The sequence below is a fragment of the Akebia trifoliata genome, chromosome 7, assembly GCF_017979445.1.
Source record: "Akebia trifoliata isolate Shusen 1 chromosome 7, ASM1797944v1, whole genome shotgun sequence".
Classification (NCBI taxonomy): Eukaryota; Viridiplantae; Streptophyta; class Magnoliopsida; order Ranunculales; family Lardizabalaceae; genus Akebia; species Akebia trifoliata.
The window spans coordinates 18,745,381-18,763,395 of NC_141381.1; the positions used below are offsets into that span (position 1 = coordinate 18,745,381).

At 34.4% G+C, this 18,015-nt stretch overlaps 1 protein-coding gene across 3 annotated transcripts; it reads right to left on the reverse strand.

Moving 5' to 3' along the window:
- Window positions 1-1,103: 1,103 nt before the first annotated feature.
- On the reverse strand, window positions 1,104-14,703 carry LOC147398317 (uncharacterized). Of its 3 annotated transcripts, none has more exons than XM_086447467.1 (4): window positions 14,472-14,703; window positions 13,734-14,087; window positions 9,002-9,220; window positions 1,104-1,531 (listed from the first exon to the last, which is right to left on the reverse strand). In XM_086447467.1, the coding sequence occupies exons 2-4, from the start codon at window positions 14,034-14,036 to the stop codon at window positions 1,172-1,174; spliced, it is 882 nt and encodes a 293-aa protein (XP_086303593.1). In that variant the 5' UTR covers window positions 14,037-14,087; window positions 14,472-14,703; the 3' UTR covers window positions 1,104-1,171. The 3 variants fall into 3 exon arrangements, with proteins under 3 accessions (XP_086303593.1, XP_086303595.1, XP_086303594.1); XM_086447469.1 differs by having other exon boundaries at window positions 13,734-14,008; window positions 14,472-14,702; XM_086447468.1 differs by lacking the exon at window positions 14,472-14,703 and adding an exon at window positions 14,207-14,294.
- Between the last annotated feature and the right edge of the window lie 3,312 nt (window positions 14,704-18,015).

Sequence of the window (18,015 nt, forward strand, 5' to 3'; positions counted from 1 at the left end):
TTTATCACAAAAATTTCATATGTTCAATTTCAAGAGGAGATGCTGTCGAAATTTTTATAGAATTTTATTATATTTATCTATATTTAGTGTAATTATATATTTATAGGGGTATTTTAGTAATTTTTTATGCATTCTGCGTACATTATGTTGGATTGTGTATTATGCATGTATTTTGTTTATTAAAAAAATTTTATATGTCTATTTTTAAGATGAGATGTTGTCGAAATTTCTATAGAATTATAAATTTTTCTATAATTTTTTTTAGAATTATAAACATTTTAAAATTAAAATAATTATTTTTTTAATTTTTTATATAATTTTATTATATTTATGTATATTTAGTGTAATTATATATGTATAGGGGTATTTTGATAATTTTTATGCATTCTAGTTGCATTATCAACCTTAAGGGCATTCTGATCATTTTACCCTACTACAACAAATTTTAGAAGCTGTATCAAACAGTAATTATCAGATTCTAGTCAACAGCACAGCAATTTAAAAAAGCTCTATCAAACAAGTTTTTCAACTTTTCAGATTTTGACAGCAGATTCAGACAACAGATTCTAACAGCAGAAGCTGACAGCAATTTTAAGAAACTGAATCAATCGGCACCTAAGTCATTAAAATTTTTAGCTTAGCTTGACTAAACGTATAATCATCTTGAGTTGAATTTTGGAGTTCTAAAACTTTGATTTAAACAAGTTAATGAAACACGACCCAAACAATATTATCTCTTCGAAGCAATTAGAAAATTACCACGAACATTAGTATTATCATAAACTTTATTGGAAAAAAACAAGTCAAAATCACGAGAAACACTTGTTCATTATAATATTAAACAACTATTGTCCATGTGTTGTGTAAGATGTCTTGTATGCTTGTTCAAAAAAGAGGACCTTTTCCGAAACAAAGTGGGCTCAACTGGGCCCATGCCCCCCATGCAAGTTTTTTCCGGGTATACATATGCACTCTTTTGGGAAAGTCGTATAGGGTTACTGTTTTAGGAAAGGAAGAAGTATTTTCTTTGTTCCTCCAAACACCACCACCACCTCAAAAAGAGAAGCAAACAAGAAAAATATAAGTATAAAACACAGGCATAATTTAGCAAGCTAGGCCATTTTCATGGCTAAATTTATAATTTATGTTGATTCAGGTATTTTGGTGGCATTTAATTAGTGCACTGTTTCACACAATGCCCAACTTTTCCACACTTGAAGCAAAGAGAACTTGATGGTCTGGTGCAGTCCTTCACCCAATGCCCTTCATTGCCGCACCGAAAGCATTTCTCTGTTTTTGCAATGCCACCAACCATAGTTTCTTTGCCCAATCTGAGATTTCCGATTGGGGGAATCATGGCATCATCAATTCCATCCCCATTTTTGTCTGCATCATCATTTGCTGGGGGAAGCAGGGCATCATCCATTTCGTTATGTTTATTTGTGTCCCCTTCTTTTTCATCTAAATGACCATCACTCGTGGCATTTCCTGGAATGTCCTGCCACTGGAAGAAATTACAAGCCCCTTGTCCCTGTAAAACAATTTAATAAAATTTCCTCCAATCAGCAACCAAATAATAAAAGAAAATAGATGGATTATAAACCTATATTTCAGCAGATCCCTAAACATGTTCCAGGAACAAAACAAATTTATAATCAAAAGGATAATGGAAAAGTTCTTGTTTTTTACATCCGTTGTTACAACGGAATTTTTTTTGTTTTTATTAGCTAGTGTACAAGAAAATGTGCAAAATATTGTGCAAAAAGAAATGATTATGGCCATAAAAGAATAACTAGCACTTCTGGATGAGTCTCTAGTCTTGCATCCTAACATATATAACCGTCACAAGCTGTTGAATAAGAACGATCAGAGTTTCAAAAAATTGAATCAACTAGACATATGAAACTTGTCCAAATCAGAATTGGGTCATATTTGTGTCTATTTCCAAGTCTTGAGCCAAGATCAAGATTTTGATACTTGACACATTTCGATACATAAATATCCTAAGGTGAGTTAGGAAAACAGCCCACAGTGACTAAAGCCGGTAATTTTTTCAACCAAATAAAACCCTCTAAAGCCAAAATCAGGTAATATTCTTTCTCAAAAAACCTTGCATGGATCTAGAAGAATCAAAACTATACAAGGCACCTAATATATGGAATGTTTGCACCAGGTTTAAGATGTTGAACATCTAGAGAGACAAAACTCTGTTACAAAAATTTAAGGATTTACAAAGACACAGCCGATGTGTTCCAATCACCTATTCAAGGGGTGGTTCAAAATGGGGAGCAGACTCCTAAAGATTAAAAGATGCTGGGTGAAGAATCGCAAAGAGCTACTAATCAAGGAATCTGGAAAACAATGCACTTCTCAAATGACCCTGCTTTCCAAGGAAGGGGTTTGGCTCTGTAGGATTATAAAAGCAGCAGGGGCAGCAGGAGAGTTTTTCAGAGACAAGTTTTCATATGAAGGGAACTTTTCCTGGCAACCAGAGATGCTAACAGAGGGGGAAGATTCTTGAACATTCAGAGATTTTCGAACTCGACCAAAACAATAACAGTAGTGTTTCTTGAAGGAAGGGTGGTGGAACGAAGTCAGTTTGGCTTTGAAGCTTCTTTTAGAACTGGAGGAAACCCTGACCAGTTTGAGAGGGGAGAATCAGGGATCTGTTCTTGATGCGAGATGGGTAGATGTAGCTAAAAGAGGCAGAGACGTTTTCAACAATTTGGGGGATGAAGCTTTGTCAAAAATCACAAAGAAAGATACTCAGATACTGATAGAAGGAAATGTACAAGAGGACAAAAAAAACATCTTATGCAGGTGTGAAAGCAATAGTAGCCCAAGTTAGAACTGATAAGAGAGACAACAGTAAGGGTGAAGCTTTTGGGAGATAGAATCGTACATTGAGATTGGGCAGAGTTGTTGAGGATATGTAGCCATGCTCTAAGATGGAAGGGGACCTTCGATAGGAAACTTATTAGTTGTGGTCGTTATAAGAAAATTCTTCTCTTGGATAATAGATTCAAAGCCACAACAATAAGAGATCTGCACAAGGAGGTCATCAAAGATAAATGTCTCTATTAAGTCTTGGTTCGTAGACGCCAACAACCTGGACTCGAGCTGGAGGAAATCTGGAACCTGGATCAAAGTTTGGGGGATCCCATTCCATATTTGGGACGAATATGCTTTCAAACTAATCGGAAATCAAATGGAGGGCATGAAAGAAGTTGATATTCAAACCAGGTGGTGGGAGGATTTTACCTTTGCAAGGTTGAAGGTGGGATTCCCAATGTGGAAAATCTACAGAAGCTTGTGCATGTATTGTGGAGGTTTCAGATTCAGAGTAGGGATAGAACACAGTAAAACAAGATGAGGAGTTGGCAATTACTAGTGCAATCAAAACTTTTAAAGACAAGCCTAATAGGGAGTTTCGAAATCAAAAGTCTACTGATCCAATAGGTTCTCTAGTGGAACCCAGACCTATTCCTAAAGTTCAGAGGGAGGAGATACCTGGAGTTAACATGATAAGCCTGGAGGAATCAAAGCCTGTAGAGGATGCTGTACAAAGCAGAGATGTCAAATTTTCAAATTTTAAATTGGCGAAGGGGAATTTTAAGAGATTTACACGTGGGGGAAATGCAGTGCAAGCTGTGACCATGAAAAATCCACGTAGCAGGGGTTTGAAGCTTGTTAGGAGACTAGGACTGATGGTACGTAATCTGAGGTATCAAAAGTTTCTGCATAGAAGTGGAGTGATGGAACATAACAAACACGACGTGCATGTTCAGGTCGTAACGCATAGCATCAACTTGACCGTTGATGGGGGCGTCAAATTGACAAACAAGATCAGGGACGCACAGAGGGTTGGACCGACTCACTGAGTTTAGTGAAAGACCAAGGTCAACAAGCAATGAGTCAGACTGGTGTCAAAGGCTTGGGTTTCAATGGTATGGGCCAGGCCTTTACGAGCTTGGATGTTTCTAATATAGAGGAATGTCACGACATGGGTTTCGATTGGATCGATGATGGAGGGATTCAATCTGATAAATCAGATCTTGGACGCACAGGGGGAAGGACTGATTCTTCAAGTTTCATTAGAGATCTGTGCTAACAAGTAATGGACCAAGCGCACGATATAGGCTTGGGCCTCAACGGTGTGGGCCAAGCAGTCATGAACTTGAATTACCTTTCTTTTAATCCTGGAGTGGAGGCCCATGAAGCTGTAGGGGACCAAGGAATCCAGATAATCGAAACAGGCCCAAATCATTCAGTTAAAACTTATAAGGAGGGGTCTCTTCAGAAAGTTCATCTGTGGACGTAGAACAGATCATGAAGGAAACAAAAGTAGTAAGGAGGAAGATAGGTGGAGGTGATCAGTCCAAGCACCATCTTATTGCCATAATCAAAATTTGGGACAGACTTCGAGCTGATCTTTGGGGCCATCCTATTAGATCGAAAATTGCTGGATCTCCAATTAGCAATAGCAGAAGGATAGTTAGATCAGGTGCTTTGAAGGTACGAGGCTTCACTGCCCATCCGCTCTTCCTCAGATCCTTTCCTTTAACCCTGCTTTGAAGGTACGAGGCTTTTCCACAAGGGTTCTCTTTCAGCTTTTTTTGAAATTTACTTTGGATGCATCTCTGCTTGTTCCTTGTGGTGTATTCTCTGTGGAAAGGTCTCAAAAATCTGCAGCCTTCATCGATTCCAATCAATCCTTTGAGCTTGTCTCAGAGGAGGAGGAATGTAGGGAGAACAGGAAAGATGTCAGTAAGTTAGCTTTGGTATCGTTACATCCTACTTAGAAACTAGTGGAAGTAGAAGTTGCTTATCGAACAAAAGAGTATAACGATGGAAATTGGATCGATAGAGATAAGGGTGAGCCGATCATGGAAATGCGTAAGGAAGGGGTAGTTAGGACAAAACTGGAGACTGTGGAGTGGTTTGCTAGTGAAGCCCTGAACTTGGCAAAAGATTTTGGTATAGTCCCAGAGACAAGGGATAGAGAGTACTTTCTGATTTTAAGAGTAGCTGTCGGGGACTTGAGAGATAGAACTATTCTGGAGGAGGAACTTAACCTTATCAGTAGAGTGAACGAGATAGATGAAATGAATGAGTACATAGGCTCCGTGAATAACCAGGAAATCTATAACTATAGGGATGGTACTAATGCCAAAAGTGGATAAAAAAATGGTTAGGTTGGAGAAGAGGTAGTTTTGGGCTTTCGTTTGACTTCCAATGTCGCTCAGAGTTTTATCTTGGAATGTGAGAGGGTTGGGTGATAGGAGAAAAATGGCAATAGTGAAAGCTTTTATTAGAAGTAAAAATCCTCTCATTGTTACACTTCAATAATCAAAATTAACTAACTACGATGAGAAGATCATTAAGGAAATTTGGGGGAGTAACATCGATTGGATGGCCCTTCCTGCTTCAGCTACAATCGAAGGAATTATTATGATATAGAACAAAGATTTGATTCAAGTGATAGATAATTTAGTGGAAGCCTTCTCTATTTCTATTTTATGCAAGTGTTGTAACGAAGATTTTCAGTGGATACTCTCCAATATCTATGGGCCAACAATTAATAGGGAGAGTGCAATTGTGGGAAGAGTTTGAAGATGTAACAGGTTATTGGGAGAAACCTTGGGTCTTGGGAAAGGACTTCACCAAATCCCACGAGAAGAACAGGGGATCGAACTTCTCTAAAAGCATGAGAGATTTCAATGAATTCATTGGTAAACCTTGCTTAATGGACTTCCCTCCTCTGGGTAGACGATTCACTTTGTCTAATAACCAACGTAACGCAAGGATGTCTAAAATAGACGGGTTTTTAGTTGATAATGTGTGGGAGGAAAAGTTTCAAAATGAGATTCATTCAGCCAGTTCTAGCCCAGTTTCTGATCACACCCCCATCTTTTTGGAAGCAAAGCACCCTAGAAGACACCCCTTACCATTCAGATTTGAGAACATGTGGCTTGTTCATCCCAACTTTTTATATCTCATCAAGAATTGGTGGGATGAGTGCCCTTCCATATCCGGGTTGTGTGTTCAAGAATAAGCTCAGATGTTTCAAAGAAAAGTTTAAGGCGTGGAAAAAGAGGTTTTGGGAATAATCGACGTGAAAAAAAAGAGATCTTGAAAGACACAAAAACTTTGAATGAGAAGGAGGAAGAGGGGAATTTGAACATGAAAGAAAGAGGTAAAAAAATGGAATTGAAACTGGAATTTCAAAGAGTGGCGCTAATGGATGAGATTAGTTGGAATAAAAAATCGAGGGTCAAATGGTTGAAAGAAGGGGATAATAAATTTTTCCACGAAGTAACCAACTTCAACAAAAGAAGTAATCAGCTTAATAAACTATCCATCAAGGATATCATGGTGGTAGGAGAAGAAATCATGGTGGTAAGAGAAGAGGAAATTAGAAAAGGTGTGGTGAGATATTACAAAGATCTCTACAAGGAAAAGGAATCCATAAGACCACACCTGAATAATCTAGAGTTCAAGTTATTAAACCAGGATGAAAGAGCGTGGTTGGAAAGACAAATCGGGAAGGAGGTTAGATTAGTACTCTCCTTGATAAGTGGGGATAAGGCTCCGGGGCCGGATGCATTTACTATGGAATTCTTCAAACATTGTTGGGACATTATCTTAAATGACTTTATGAAAGTCATCAAGGAACTGCAAGAGAAAAAGTGTCTTAATTACAACCTTAATAGCACCTTTGTAGCCTTGATCCCCAAGGGAGGATAAGCTAAGAGATTTCAGACCTACTAGTTTGGTGAGTTCAGTGTGCAAAATTATATCCAAGGTGCTAATTTCGATATTGAAAGTAGTTCTTCCTAAACTTATGATCATGTAAGTTGGGACTTCTTGGAATATATGATGGGGATGATGGGTTTTTGAGTGAAGTGGATTAGGTGGATCATGAAATACATTACTACAGTGTCTTATTCAATTTTAATCAATGGGAGTCCGACTAACTTTTTTAGAGGCTCGAGAGGGTTGAAGCAAGGAGACCATTAATCTCTACTCTTATTTCTTATAGTAGCAGAGACCTTGGGTAGATTGTTTAGAAGAGAGATTGATTAAAGGAAGTTATCGGGGTTTAGGGTGAACAACGATGGACCCCTGATCTCCTACTTACAATTTGCGGATGATACCTTGGTGCTTTTGGATCATTCAAGGGATTAGGTGAGGTGCTCCATGTTTTATTGTGCTGTTTTGAGGCAATTTCAGGATTACATATCAATTTGTAGAAGAGTAAACTTTTTGGGGTTGGTGATTTGAATGATATTCAATTGATGGCAGCAACTTTGGGGTGTGGGCACAATAACTTACCCATGTCTTATTTAGGTTTACCCTTGGGAGCCCTCTACAATAGTAACAGAATTTGGGAAGGCGTGATTGCGAAATTGAAGAAAAGATTGAACCTGTAGAAGGCCAAATATTTATCCATAGGGGAGAAGTAACTTTGATCAAAAACACCTTGACGAGTATCCCGATATACTTCCTATCCCTGTTTTTGCTTCCTAAGTCAATGGAAATCATATTGGAAAGGCTTATGAGAAATGTTTTGTAGAATGACAAGAATGATAGAAGGAAGTATCATTTGGCTAGATGGAAGTTGATTTACATGCCCAAAAAGAATGGGGGGTTGGGGATAAGGGGTCTTAGACTGGTTAATAGAGCGCTTTTAGGAAAGTAACTTTGGAGGTTTGGCAAAGATGGGTAGTCTGTGGAGGAAGGCCATTATGGCTAAGTGCGGGGAGAAGAGGTTAGGTTGGTATAACGGCGAGGCTAAAGGCTCGTATAAGTGTAGTGTGTGGAAGGGGCTTCTTGAAGTGGTTGAGGACTTTGATAGAGGGGTTAGATTTAGAGTGGGCACTGGAAACAAAATCAAATTTTGGGAAGATAGTTGATGTGGCACATCGTCTTTGGAAACTCAATTTCGTCCTTGTACACTTGTTCTTTGAAGAAGAACTATTTGATTTAGCAGTGTTTGATTCGTAACGACTCTACTTCTACTTGGGATTTGAGGTTTAGGAAAATCTTTAATGATTGGGAGCTAACAAAAATGACATCTTTACTTGATCTCTTGAATTATTTTCATCTCAACGAAAGTGAACAAGATAGGTGGGAATGGACGAAGGCGAAGGATCTAAGATTCTCTGTCAATTCTTTTCATAAATCGCTTATTCCTTTTGCTAAATATTCCTTCTCGGAGTCCATCATTTGATCCAATTTAGTTCCTTCTAAAGTTTCCTTTTTTGTTTGGTTGACTTCTGTAGGAAAGATTCTATTGATAGACAATTTGATTGCCCGAGGTTGGATCACTCCTAATTGCCACTCCCTTTGTTCGAGGGATGGAGAATCTATTGATCATATTTTAATTCATTGCTCTTTTTCTCATAATATTTGGTCTATTTTCCTTGGGCATTTCCGGATTAACTGGGTCTTATCTCTGAAATTCTTTTTGTTGTTAGAAGGGTGGGTTAATAAAGCTTTCTCCTCCAGAAAAAGATACTTTTGGGCTATGTTTCCCTTGGCTATTGTTTGGGAGTTGTGGAATGAGAGAAATAACAGGGAGTTCAAAAGCAAGGCGAGAAGCTCTCATGACGTTTTCTTAGAGATCTTGGGTTGCATGTACCTTTGGTCAAATTTGAACAAAGAGTTTGTGGGGACTACCTTCGATGACTTTGTTTTTAGATAGAACTCCTTTTGTAATCATTAATGTTTTGGCTTTCTTTTGGCTTGTTTCGCTTTCTTCTTTGGGGAGCTATCTCGGCCTTCTCTTTTTGTATTTTGATTCTCCTTTTCTCATCAATATATTTTATACTTATCAAAAAAAAAAGTTTAAGGATTTACCACTAATTGACTATACTGAATATAAGCCCCAGGTTCATAGTTTAAACTTTAAACGAACAATAGAAGCTTGATTTTTTCAACCAACCAAAACAAAGATATAACAGTGTTCATTAAGAGTTTCAAACATGAGAGGGAGTACCTTCTTAACAGGGCATACAAAGAACTTTCGACCCTTATTTCTCCCTTCTTTTTTCACTGTAAATAAGCTGCACATTCCAGCACCACAGTCGCATGTAGGGTACGGAAACTCTGGAACATCCAGTCTTTGATTAGAAGTCGGGTACAAAGACTCTGGAACATCTGGTCTTTTATAAGAAGTCTCCATGTCACACCATTTGAAAAACTGGCAGTTTCTTCCCTAAACAAATTTAAATAATTAAAAACAAAAAATTACTTTAAAAATTATTTTAATTCCTTATTTAGGAAAAGAATTATGCAACTACCCTTCAACTCATAAGAAACGAAGTAATTAAGTGCCTGCAACTCCCTAGTTAGATGTCTGGCAAGGAGGGTGTTAACACTTTTTTTTCAACCTTTTCCCTTCCCAAATAAAGGTAAGGCAACAAGACTCAGGATCCAATAAGGTGTCCTATTCCTATAAAATAGGAACGGTGTCTATGTGGCACGCTTTGGTAGGAGTGTAGAACACCTTGAGCTCCAGTCAAGGCATGCCACACAGACACTGTTCCTATCTATAGGAATGGGACACCGTACTTGATTATGACTCAAGCAATAAACCATTCTCATAATACGTTGCCTAAGAACATCACAAAGGTAACTATAATAACGGACATCGCATGTATCACACTTCTACTCAAATCTTCAACCTTTCACTAGTATTGGACCAACTCATAATTTCAAGTATGCACCTGCTTTCCGACATTCATTCATACTCCATTTGATTACACCTAATCTTATTCAGCAATGGCTTCGTTGCTCATTTAACCATCCATTATAACTATCAGCATGGATTGAGGTCAACAAAGCAGCATTAATAAAAGAAAGGTTATAAATAATTGAAATAGGGAGGAATTCACAATGATTCCTGAATAAAGTAAAGTGGCAACTAACCTAATCAAATTATCTCTAAACAAGAACAAATAATCCAAAAAAACCCATCAAACAACTAAACTGAATCCTTAAACAACTACAAGATAATTTATTAATCTGAAATTCGTAAATACCCAACAATATAACCAAAACCACATATCCAACAAATCCAAGTAGTTTCAAAGAAATTGATCGAAACTAAAGGTTAACAATCAATAAAATTAAGTAATTAACCAACTTTGACTGTATATCTCTCTGAATTTCTCTAGCTAAACTGGAAAAAATAATTGAAACGAAAGATAGAAAAACATAGTGATTTGAGGAATTTGTCAATAGGCATCAGTCAAATAACAATTAACTCAATGTTCAAGCTCACTATCCAACAACCAATGGAATGCCTCCAGCGAGATGGATGGATATCATTATGGAGGCCAAGGTTGGTCTCTGAATTCCATAATTGTTGCTCAATATGCAACAGATTCATTGGAGCTCAAATCACATTCTTCAGCATCAATAGTGTATGAAACCGACCAATCATGTGCTTTCTGAATATCTTCATCCCATGTCCCAAAGATGTCCAATTTCACCATTTTTTTTTTTTTATTGGTAAAAGCAGATTATATTGAGAAAGAGATAGAATGGTGACCTAGAAGCACGAATGGACACCAGAAACCTCAAACAACCACTACGAAACTTCTATAGAACAAACCCAATCCCATCTACCTAAAAAATATTCAAAAAATACACCTCGAAACCCCTTAAAGAGCTCGCACCCAAATAAATTTTTATCCTATTTCGCCATTTAACTCTCTATCATGAATCATATTTGCAGTTATTATTTTTAAAGACAATCTAAAAGCAGTTCTAATCCTCATGCAGACAAACAGAAACAATTGTATAATGTATCAGAAAAACTCATTGTTGGAATCCACAGCAGTTGCAAACAATAGAAATTATAAAAACTTCGTCTCTGGACAGGACAAAACAATAAAATGAAAAAATTCCAAAGCTCTGCTTGAAATTCAATAACCAACTGCTAAAAGCTCAAGTCACCCTTCTAGGAGCAAATGACATGGTTCTTGAGATTTGCCTACAGTATTTTCACACAAATTCATTTTTCAGATACATCCAAACATTTTCATCCTTTGCTAACATTAACAGTGATTTGGATTACACTTATGCATTCTGCACATATTCTCAATTGCTTGTATGCGGTGGTTCAATCAACACAAATAACGTGTGCTTCAACTTCATCACTGTATACTGAAAAACCATCTTAACTAAACACGGTATATGTATGAATATAGAACGTGTACTTGAAACCAAAGACTAAATCAACCTGTTAATCGGTAACTTGGTGATGGGGATATCAAAGCTATCTTCTTCCCTCACCATCCTGCATTACTTGGGTTGCCATTACAGTTACAATGATTAATATGGTGTTACATTATAGAAAATGGATCCACAGTTCATGCTACAAAGAGTCAATAAGAAAGTTAAATTTTAAACCGTTATGATGGTGTTATTATAACACCATCTTAATCTTAATTTAAAATCATGGATTAATAATCGTAAAAGGAGGTAACATCTTTCTCTTCTTCAGAAAATAATGATGTTTTGTTATTGGGTCATTTTACCATTAATAATGACCATTATTTACACAAATTACGTGTTATGATGTTACATAATGGTTTTATTAAGTGTTTGATTTTTGCCAATGTTTAATTTCCAAAATCAAACAATGGCCTTCGTTTATCATCATTTTTAAAAAGGAACCATTCTTTTCAGCTTGAATACAAACAGAAAATTTTAAAATTAGAACGCAAATTGCATTTTGAAACATGTCTTCTTCTTTCTTTCTTTCTTTCTAGAAAATTTACTTAACAAACCCTGACCAAGGGATTTCTTGATAGTCCATTTAGTAATGCCCCCATCCCCTTTCAATCATTGAGGTCGATGATTCAAATTTTCAATATTAACTATTTAAATCATTGATATCAACCTTTGCTCCAATAGTCAAGATCAACAATTATCTAGACTGTTGTACATGTCAATCTCAACTTTTGAACATGAATTGTCAATAACTCAAGATCAATTAATCAAACTGTTGATCTCAACAATTTGAATCTCGATCGTGACAATTTGAGTTCCCCATCATATTGGGGTGAGGGACATTAGGAACGAAATTTTTTTACTAACTAGGTTGCTAAGTAGGTGTTTGGATAGGACTCCTTGGCTACTTCTGACTCTTGCGGGGAGTTAAAGTCGTTTGGATGCGTTTTGATGAACAACTCCTTCGAAGAGTTACTCCGCGCAAGAGCAAGAAATTACTCTTTGTAAAGAAGTCGAGAAAACCTATTTCTCAAAACTCATCTTGCGGGGAGTCAAAATCTAACGGTTCGTTTTACCAAAATACCCTTAACTTTATTAATTTTCTAGGAAAATATTCCTAATTCATTTGCCCTTAAATCAAATGAAAGAAACATTTATTAATATTAATTTTTTTTTTGTTGAGTATAATGGATTTAAACACATTATATTAATATTTAATATTTAAAATATTATATTATATTATATTAGTATTTATTATATTATATTATATTAATATTTATAGTTAAACACATTATATTAATATTTAATATTTAAAATATTATATTATATTATATTAATATTTATAGTTAAAATGTCAAAAACAATATAGTTTGAAGGCATATTATGACACTAAAAGACAGTCTGTCAATTTTTTTTTTAAATTTTAAGTATAATGGATTTAAACACATTATATTAATATTTAATATTTAAAAATTATATTATATTATATTAGTATTTATTATATATTATATTAATATTTATAGTTAAACACATTATATTAATATTTAATATTTAAAATATTATATTATATTATATTAATATTTATAGTAAAATGTCAAAAATAATATAGTTTGAAGGCATATTATGAAATTAAAAGACAGTCTGTCAATTTTTTTTTTTTAATTTTGAGTATAATGGATTTAAACACATTATATTAATATTTAATATTTAAAATATTATATTATATTATATTAATATTTATAGTTAAAATGTCAAAAACAGTATAGTTTGAAGGCATATTATGACACTAAAAGACAGTCTGTCAATGTTTTTTTTAATATTATGTCATACTATGTCAAAAACAGTCTGTCAATTTTTTTTTAAAATTTTGAGTATAATGGATTTAAACATATTATATTAATATTTAATATTTAAAATATTATATTATATTATATTAATATTTATTATATTATATTATATTAATATTTATAGTTAAAATGTCAAAAACAATATAGTTTGAAGGCATATTATGACACTAAAAGATAAAAAACAGTAACTGGTATAATATAAGGGTATTCTGGTCTTTTTTCTAGAAGTCATTAGAAGTCAGTATGGTTCCCAAACAGACTTCCAGCACAAAAGTACTTCTGCCAGTACTTCACAGAGTTGATTGCCAAACGCCCTTTTTACACAGAATTACTTTTCCAGCTCCTCCATAGAGTACTTCAGCTCCTGTTCTTTGAAAGAGTAGTTCTGCTCCTGGTATCCAAACAGGCCCTAAGATTCTGCCTAGTCCCTACCGCAAGGTCCATTAAGTAATATTCCCTTTTTTTCTTTTTTCAAACATTATTTATATAATATGTGCCCCAAGGTTAGGAATAACCATAATAATGGAGTTATGCATGTTTTTTTGCTTAATCATGCTTGTAATAAACACAAAATTAAGCACAATCACAAGTGTTTATGAAGATCTATAAATAAGAAAACAAAAAAATAGAAAATTTACTCACTGGTTCTCCCGGGCACTTATAGAACTTCCTCCCAGGATTTTTCGACGTCCATGACGTCTTAACTACACAAGTTCCTCCTCCACATTTGCACTGTATGATGGGGATAGCTTGATCATCAACAATGGTGGGTCCGACACTGGATGGCTCTGATTTGATCTTAGATTTATCAGGGCAGTATGTAGCCCAATGCCCTTGTTTTTTGCAATTATAACATATGTCTGCTTTCATTCTATGGGAAAAGGGTAGATCATTCCCGGGGGTATTTTTGATATCACCTAATTGTTTAGCCAGGTTTAGTTCCATTTCTATATGAAGAATGATTGATTTTCACAGTGACAAACCCAATTACCCAACCTTGCATGATAAACAAAAAAAAAAACAAATAAGTAAATAAGAATAACTATTTATTCTCTATTTTACTGAAAAGGAAACTGAAGAAACAGACAGAACAGGAAAAAAATGCAAATACTTACCTCAAAATGCTCAGAATGATAACTAATTGTAAGAGCCAGTGTAGAAATAAATATAAATAATTACTTATTCTCTATTTTACAGAAAAGGAAAATGAAGAAATCAGACAGAAAAAGAAAAAACAGTGTAAATAATTACCTTCAAATACTCAAAATGATAACTAACTGCTCTAGCCTATGAAGAAATAAGTATGAATAATCATTTATTCTCTCAAGAAATATTTATTCTTTATTTTACTGAAAAGGAAAATACAAGTAAATAATTTACCTGAAAATACTTGGAAAGAAAACTTAAGATGGAAGGGAGAGATGAAATGAGAAAGATGGACTACGAAAGACGGGGAAAAGTGCTTAAAACAGCGGCAAATGATCCCTTAAATACCCGCCAAAAGGTGTAGAGGAAAAGTAAAGAACTGGTACTACAGGAAGTTGGATACCTACCCAACTCAGAGTCACCTTTAGTCCCCACGTTCCACACCCTTTGAACTAAGGAGAACGATACTACAGTATCCTCTTTAGCATGATCATCACTGTTCACGGATTTGATGTGCTGACAAAGAGTCTTGCTTCTAGTCTTTATCTATGGCTACCAGTCTACTTTCACTAATTGTCTTTTGGGTCGTCTTTTAAGATTCTCTGCAAAAGATTGTCTCTCTTCATTCTCTCATGCCATGTCCAACACAGCAAATAAAACAAGAAAACAAAAAATAACTATTATTAAGTTTGAAAATATAATGTGATAATCCCTCCCGATTCCTGATTATAGTCGAGTCGAAATCTGGACGAGGAATTATCATTTTCCAAACCCTTCATTTTCTTCTAAAAACTTCTTAATATTTCTCTCTAAAAATTCATTATCTTCAACCTCTTCAATCCATGATTTCAAAATTTGTTCGAGACCGAGACGTATCTCCGAGACATCTCGGTGCCAGGGATGATCAAGATAGATGGACAAGTCAATTTTTTGAACAAGATTTATAATCCCATTTTCAAATTATTAATTTTTTTTTTTTTGTACAAAGCGTCTCAAGTTTTTAGAAAACTTGTCCAAGACGACACAGTATCTGGCAAGGACGAGACGAGACGCGAAATCGAGTTTTAAAATCCATGCTTCAATCTTTGCCTTAAATCTTTTAAAGAACCCTACTCTAAAAAAATATGAAAAAGATACCATTTTCAAGCTCTTCAACTGATTCATCAGTTTCAACCTCCTAAGAAAATTTTATTAGAAGTCCAAAGCTCCATCGTCTTCTACTTTCTCAAGAATTCTATCTTAATCGTGAGTTAGGAATGTTGAATGATGTAAATCTTAAAGTTGGAAAAAGTAGAGTGAAGAAGAATGATTTTAGAGAGAAAAGTCGATCGAGAAAATATGGGTTTAGATAGAAAATGTCTGATTTTAAGAAGAAAAATCAATAAATTAATTTATTTTAAAGAGATGTACATTTTAGCCGAACCCGTTACCCGAATCGAACTCAATTAGGTTTAAATTGAATTGAAAAAATTGGTTCGAGTATGAGTTTACCCCTCCAAAATCAAATCGGAATAAAATTAAGCCCGAATCCAAATTCAAGATCCAACCCCAAAAACCTAAGAAATTCAAAAAATATTAAAATATTCTCCCACACCTCTTTTTATCACTATGGTTATACAATTGACAATAAAGTATTTATTTTCTAGTAGTAAATAATTACCAATCAAAGAAAATGTTCTTTACATATAGATGATTTGTTCATTTGATAAAACAAAAAAAAGTAATTATTTTATTATAATAAATAGTTACTGAAAAGAAAAATAAAAGTAAATAATTTACTTGAAAATACTTGGAAAGAAAACTTAAGAGGGAAGGGAGAGATGAAGGAAGAAAGATGTACTCAGAAAGACGGGGAAAAGTGCTTAAAACAGCGGCAAATGATGCTTTAAATGCCCGCCAAAAGGTGTAGCGGAAAAGTAAAGAACCTGTACTACAGGAAGTTGGATACCTACCCAACTCAGAGTCACCTTTAGTCCCCACGTCCCACACCCTTTGAACTAAGGAGAACGATACTACAATATCCTCTTTAGCATGAAGTAAACCCAACCCATCGAATGATCATCACTGTTCATGGATTTGAAAGTGCTGATAACGAGACTTGCTTGTAGTCTTCACCTATAGCTAGCAGTCTGCTTTCACTAGTTGTCTTTTGGGTTATCTTTGATATTATCTACAAAAGATTGTCTCTGTTCATTCTCTCATGCCATGCCCACAACAGCAGATACGACAAGAAAACAAAAATTAGCAATTATTAAATTTGAAAACCTAATGCGATAATCCCTCCCTCTACCTGACTTAAGTCAAGTCGAAATTTGGACGAGTCAAAGACTGATTCACCGTTTCCTAAACCTTTCATTTTCTTCTAAATCCCTTAATTTTTCTCTCCAAAAATCCATTATCTTCAATCCATGATTTCAAAACTTGTCCAAGACTGAGACGTATCGTCCAAGGCATCTCGATAATAGGGATGGATGAGACGGATGGATAAGTCAATTTTTTGGACGAGATTTATAACCCCATGTTCAGTTTTATTTCTTTTTGAACAAGACGTCTCAAGCGTATCAAAAAACTTGTCTGAGACGACATGGTATCTGACATGAACAAGATGAGACACGAAACCAAATTTTAAATCCATGCTTTAATCTTTCCTTAAATCTATTGAAGAAAACCCTACCCTAAAAAAATTAAGAAACTTCAAGCTCTTCAACTGATTCATCAGTTTCAACCTCCTAAGAAAATTTTATTACAAGTCCAAAGTTCCATCGTCTTTTACTTTCCCAAGAATTCTATCTTAATCGTGAGTTAGGAATGTTAGATGATATAAATCTTAAAGTTCAAAAAAGTAGATTGAAGAACTTAGGAATATTAGATGATATAAATCTTAAAGTTGAAAAGAGCAGAGTGAAGAAGAATGATTTTAGAGAGAAAAATCGGTCAAAGAAATATGGGTTTAGATAGAAAATGTTTGATTTTAGGGAGGAAAATCAAGGAATTAATTAATTTAAATGGATGTACATTTTAGCCGAAATAGTTATCCAGACTGAACTCGATTGGGTTTAAATTGAAATCGAAAAAATTTGGTTCGAGTATGAGTTTACCCCTCCAAAATCAGATTGGAATAAAATTAAGCTCGAATCCAAACCCAAAATTGAACCCCCCAAAAATCATAAAATTCAAAAAATATTAAAATATTCCCCCACCCCCCTTTCTATCACTAGGGTTATACAATTGGCAATAAAGTATGTATTTTCTAGTAGTAAATAATTACCAATCAAAGAAAATGTTCTTTACATATAGATGATTTGTTCATTTGACAAAAAAGTAATTATTTTATTGTAATAAATAGTTACTAAATAGAAGAAATAAATTATATCTTTATATTTGACACTTTATACAATAGGTAATAAAATACTTATTTTATAATAACAAATAATTATCAATACAAAAAATATTTCTACTTTTATATTTTATGCTTTAAACAATAGACAACAATAGAATAACCATTTTTCTTCTTTGTATATGATTTGTACAGTTGAAAATAAAGTAACTATTTTATTATAATAAATAGTTACCAAATAGAAAAAAAAAAGTTTAATCTTCACATTTTTTTAATTCATACAATAGGCAAAATAATAATTATTTTGTAGTAAAAAATAATTACAAATCAAAAAAATTTGTTTCTATCTTAATGTGGTATACTGTATAGAATTGGCAACAATAAAATAACTATTTTATGGTAATAAATTGTCATCAAACAATAAATAGTAATAAGTATATA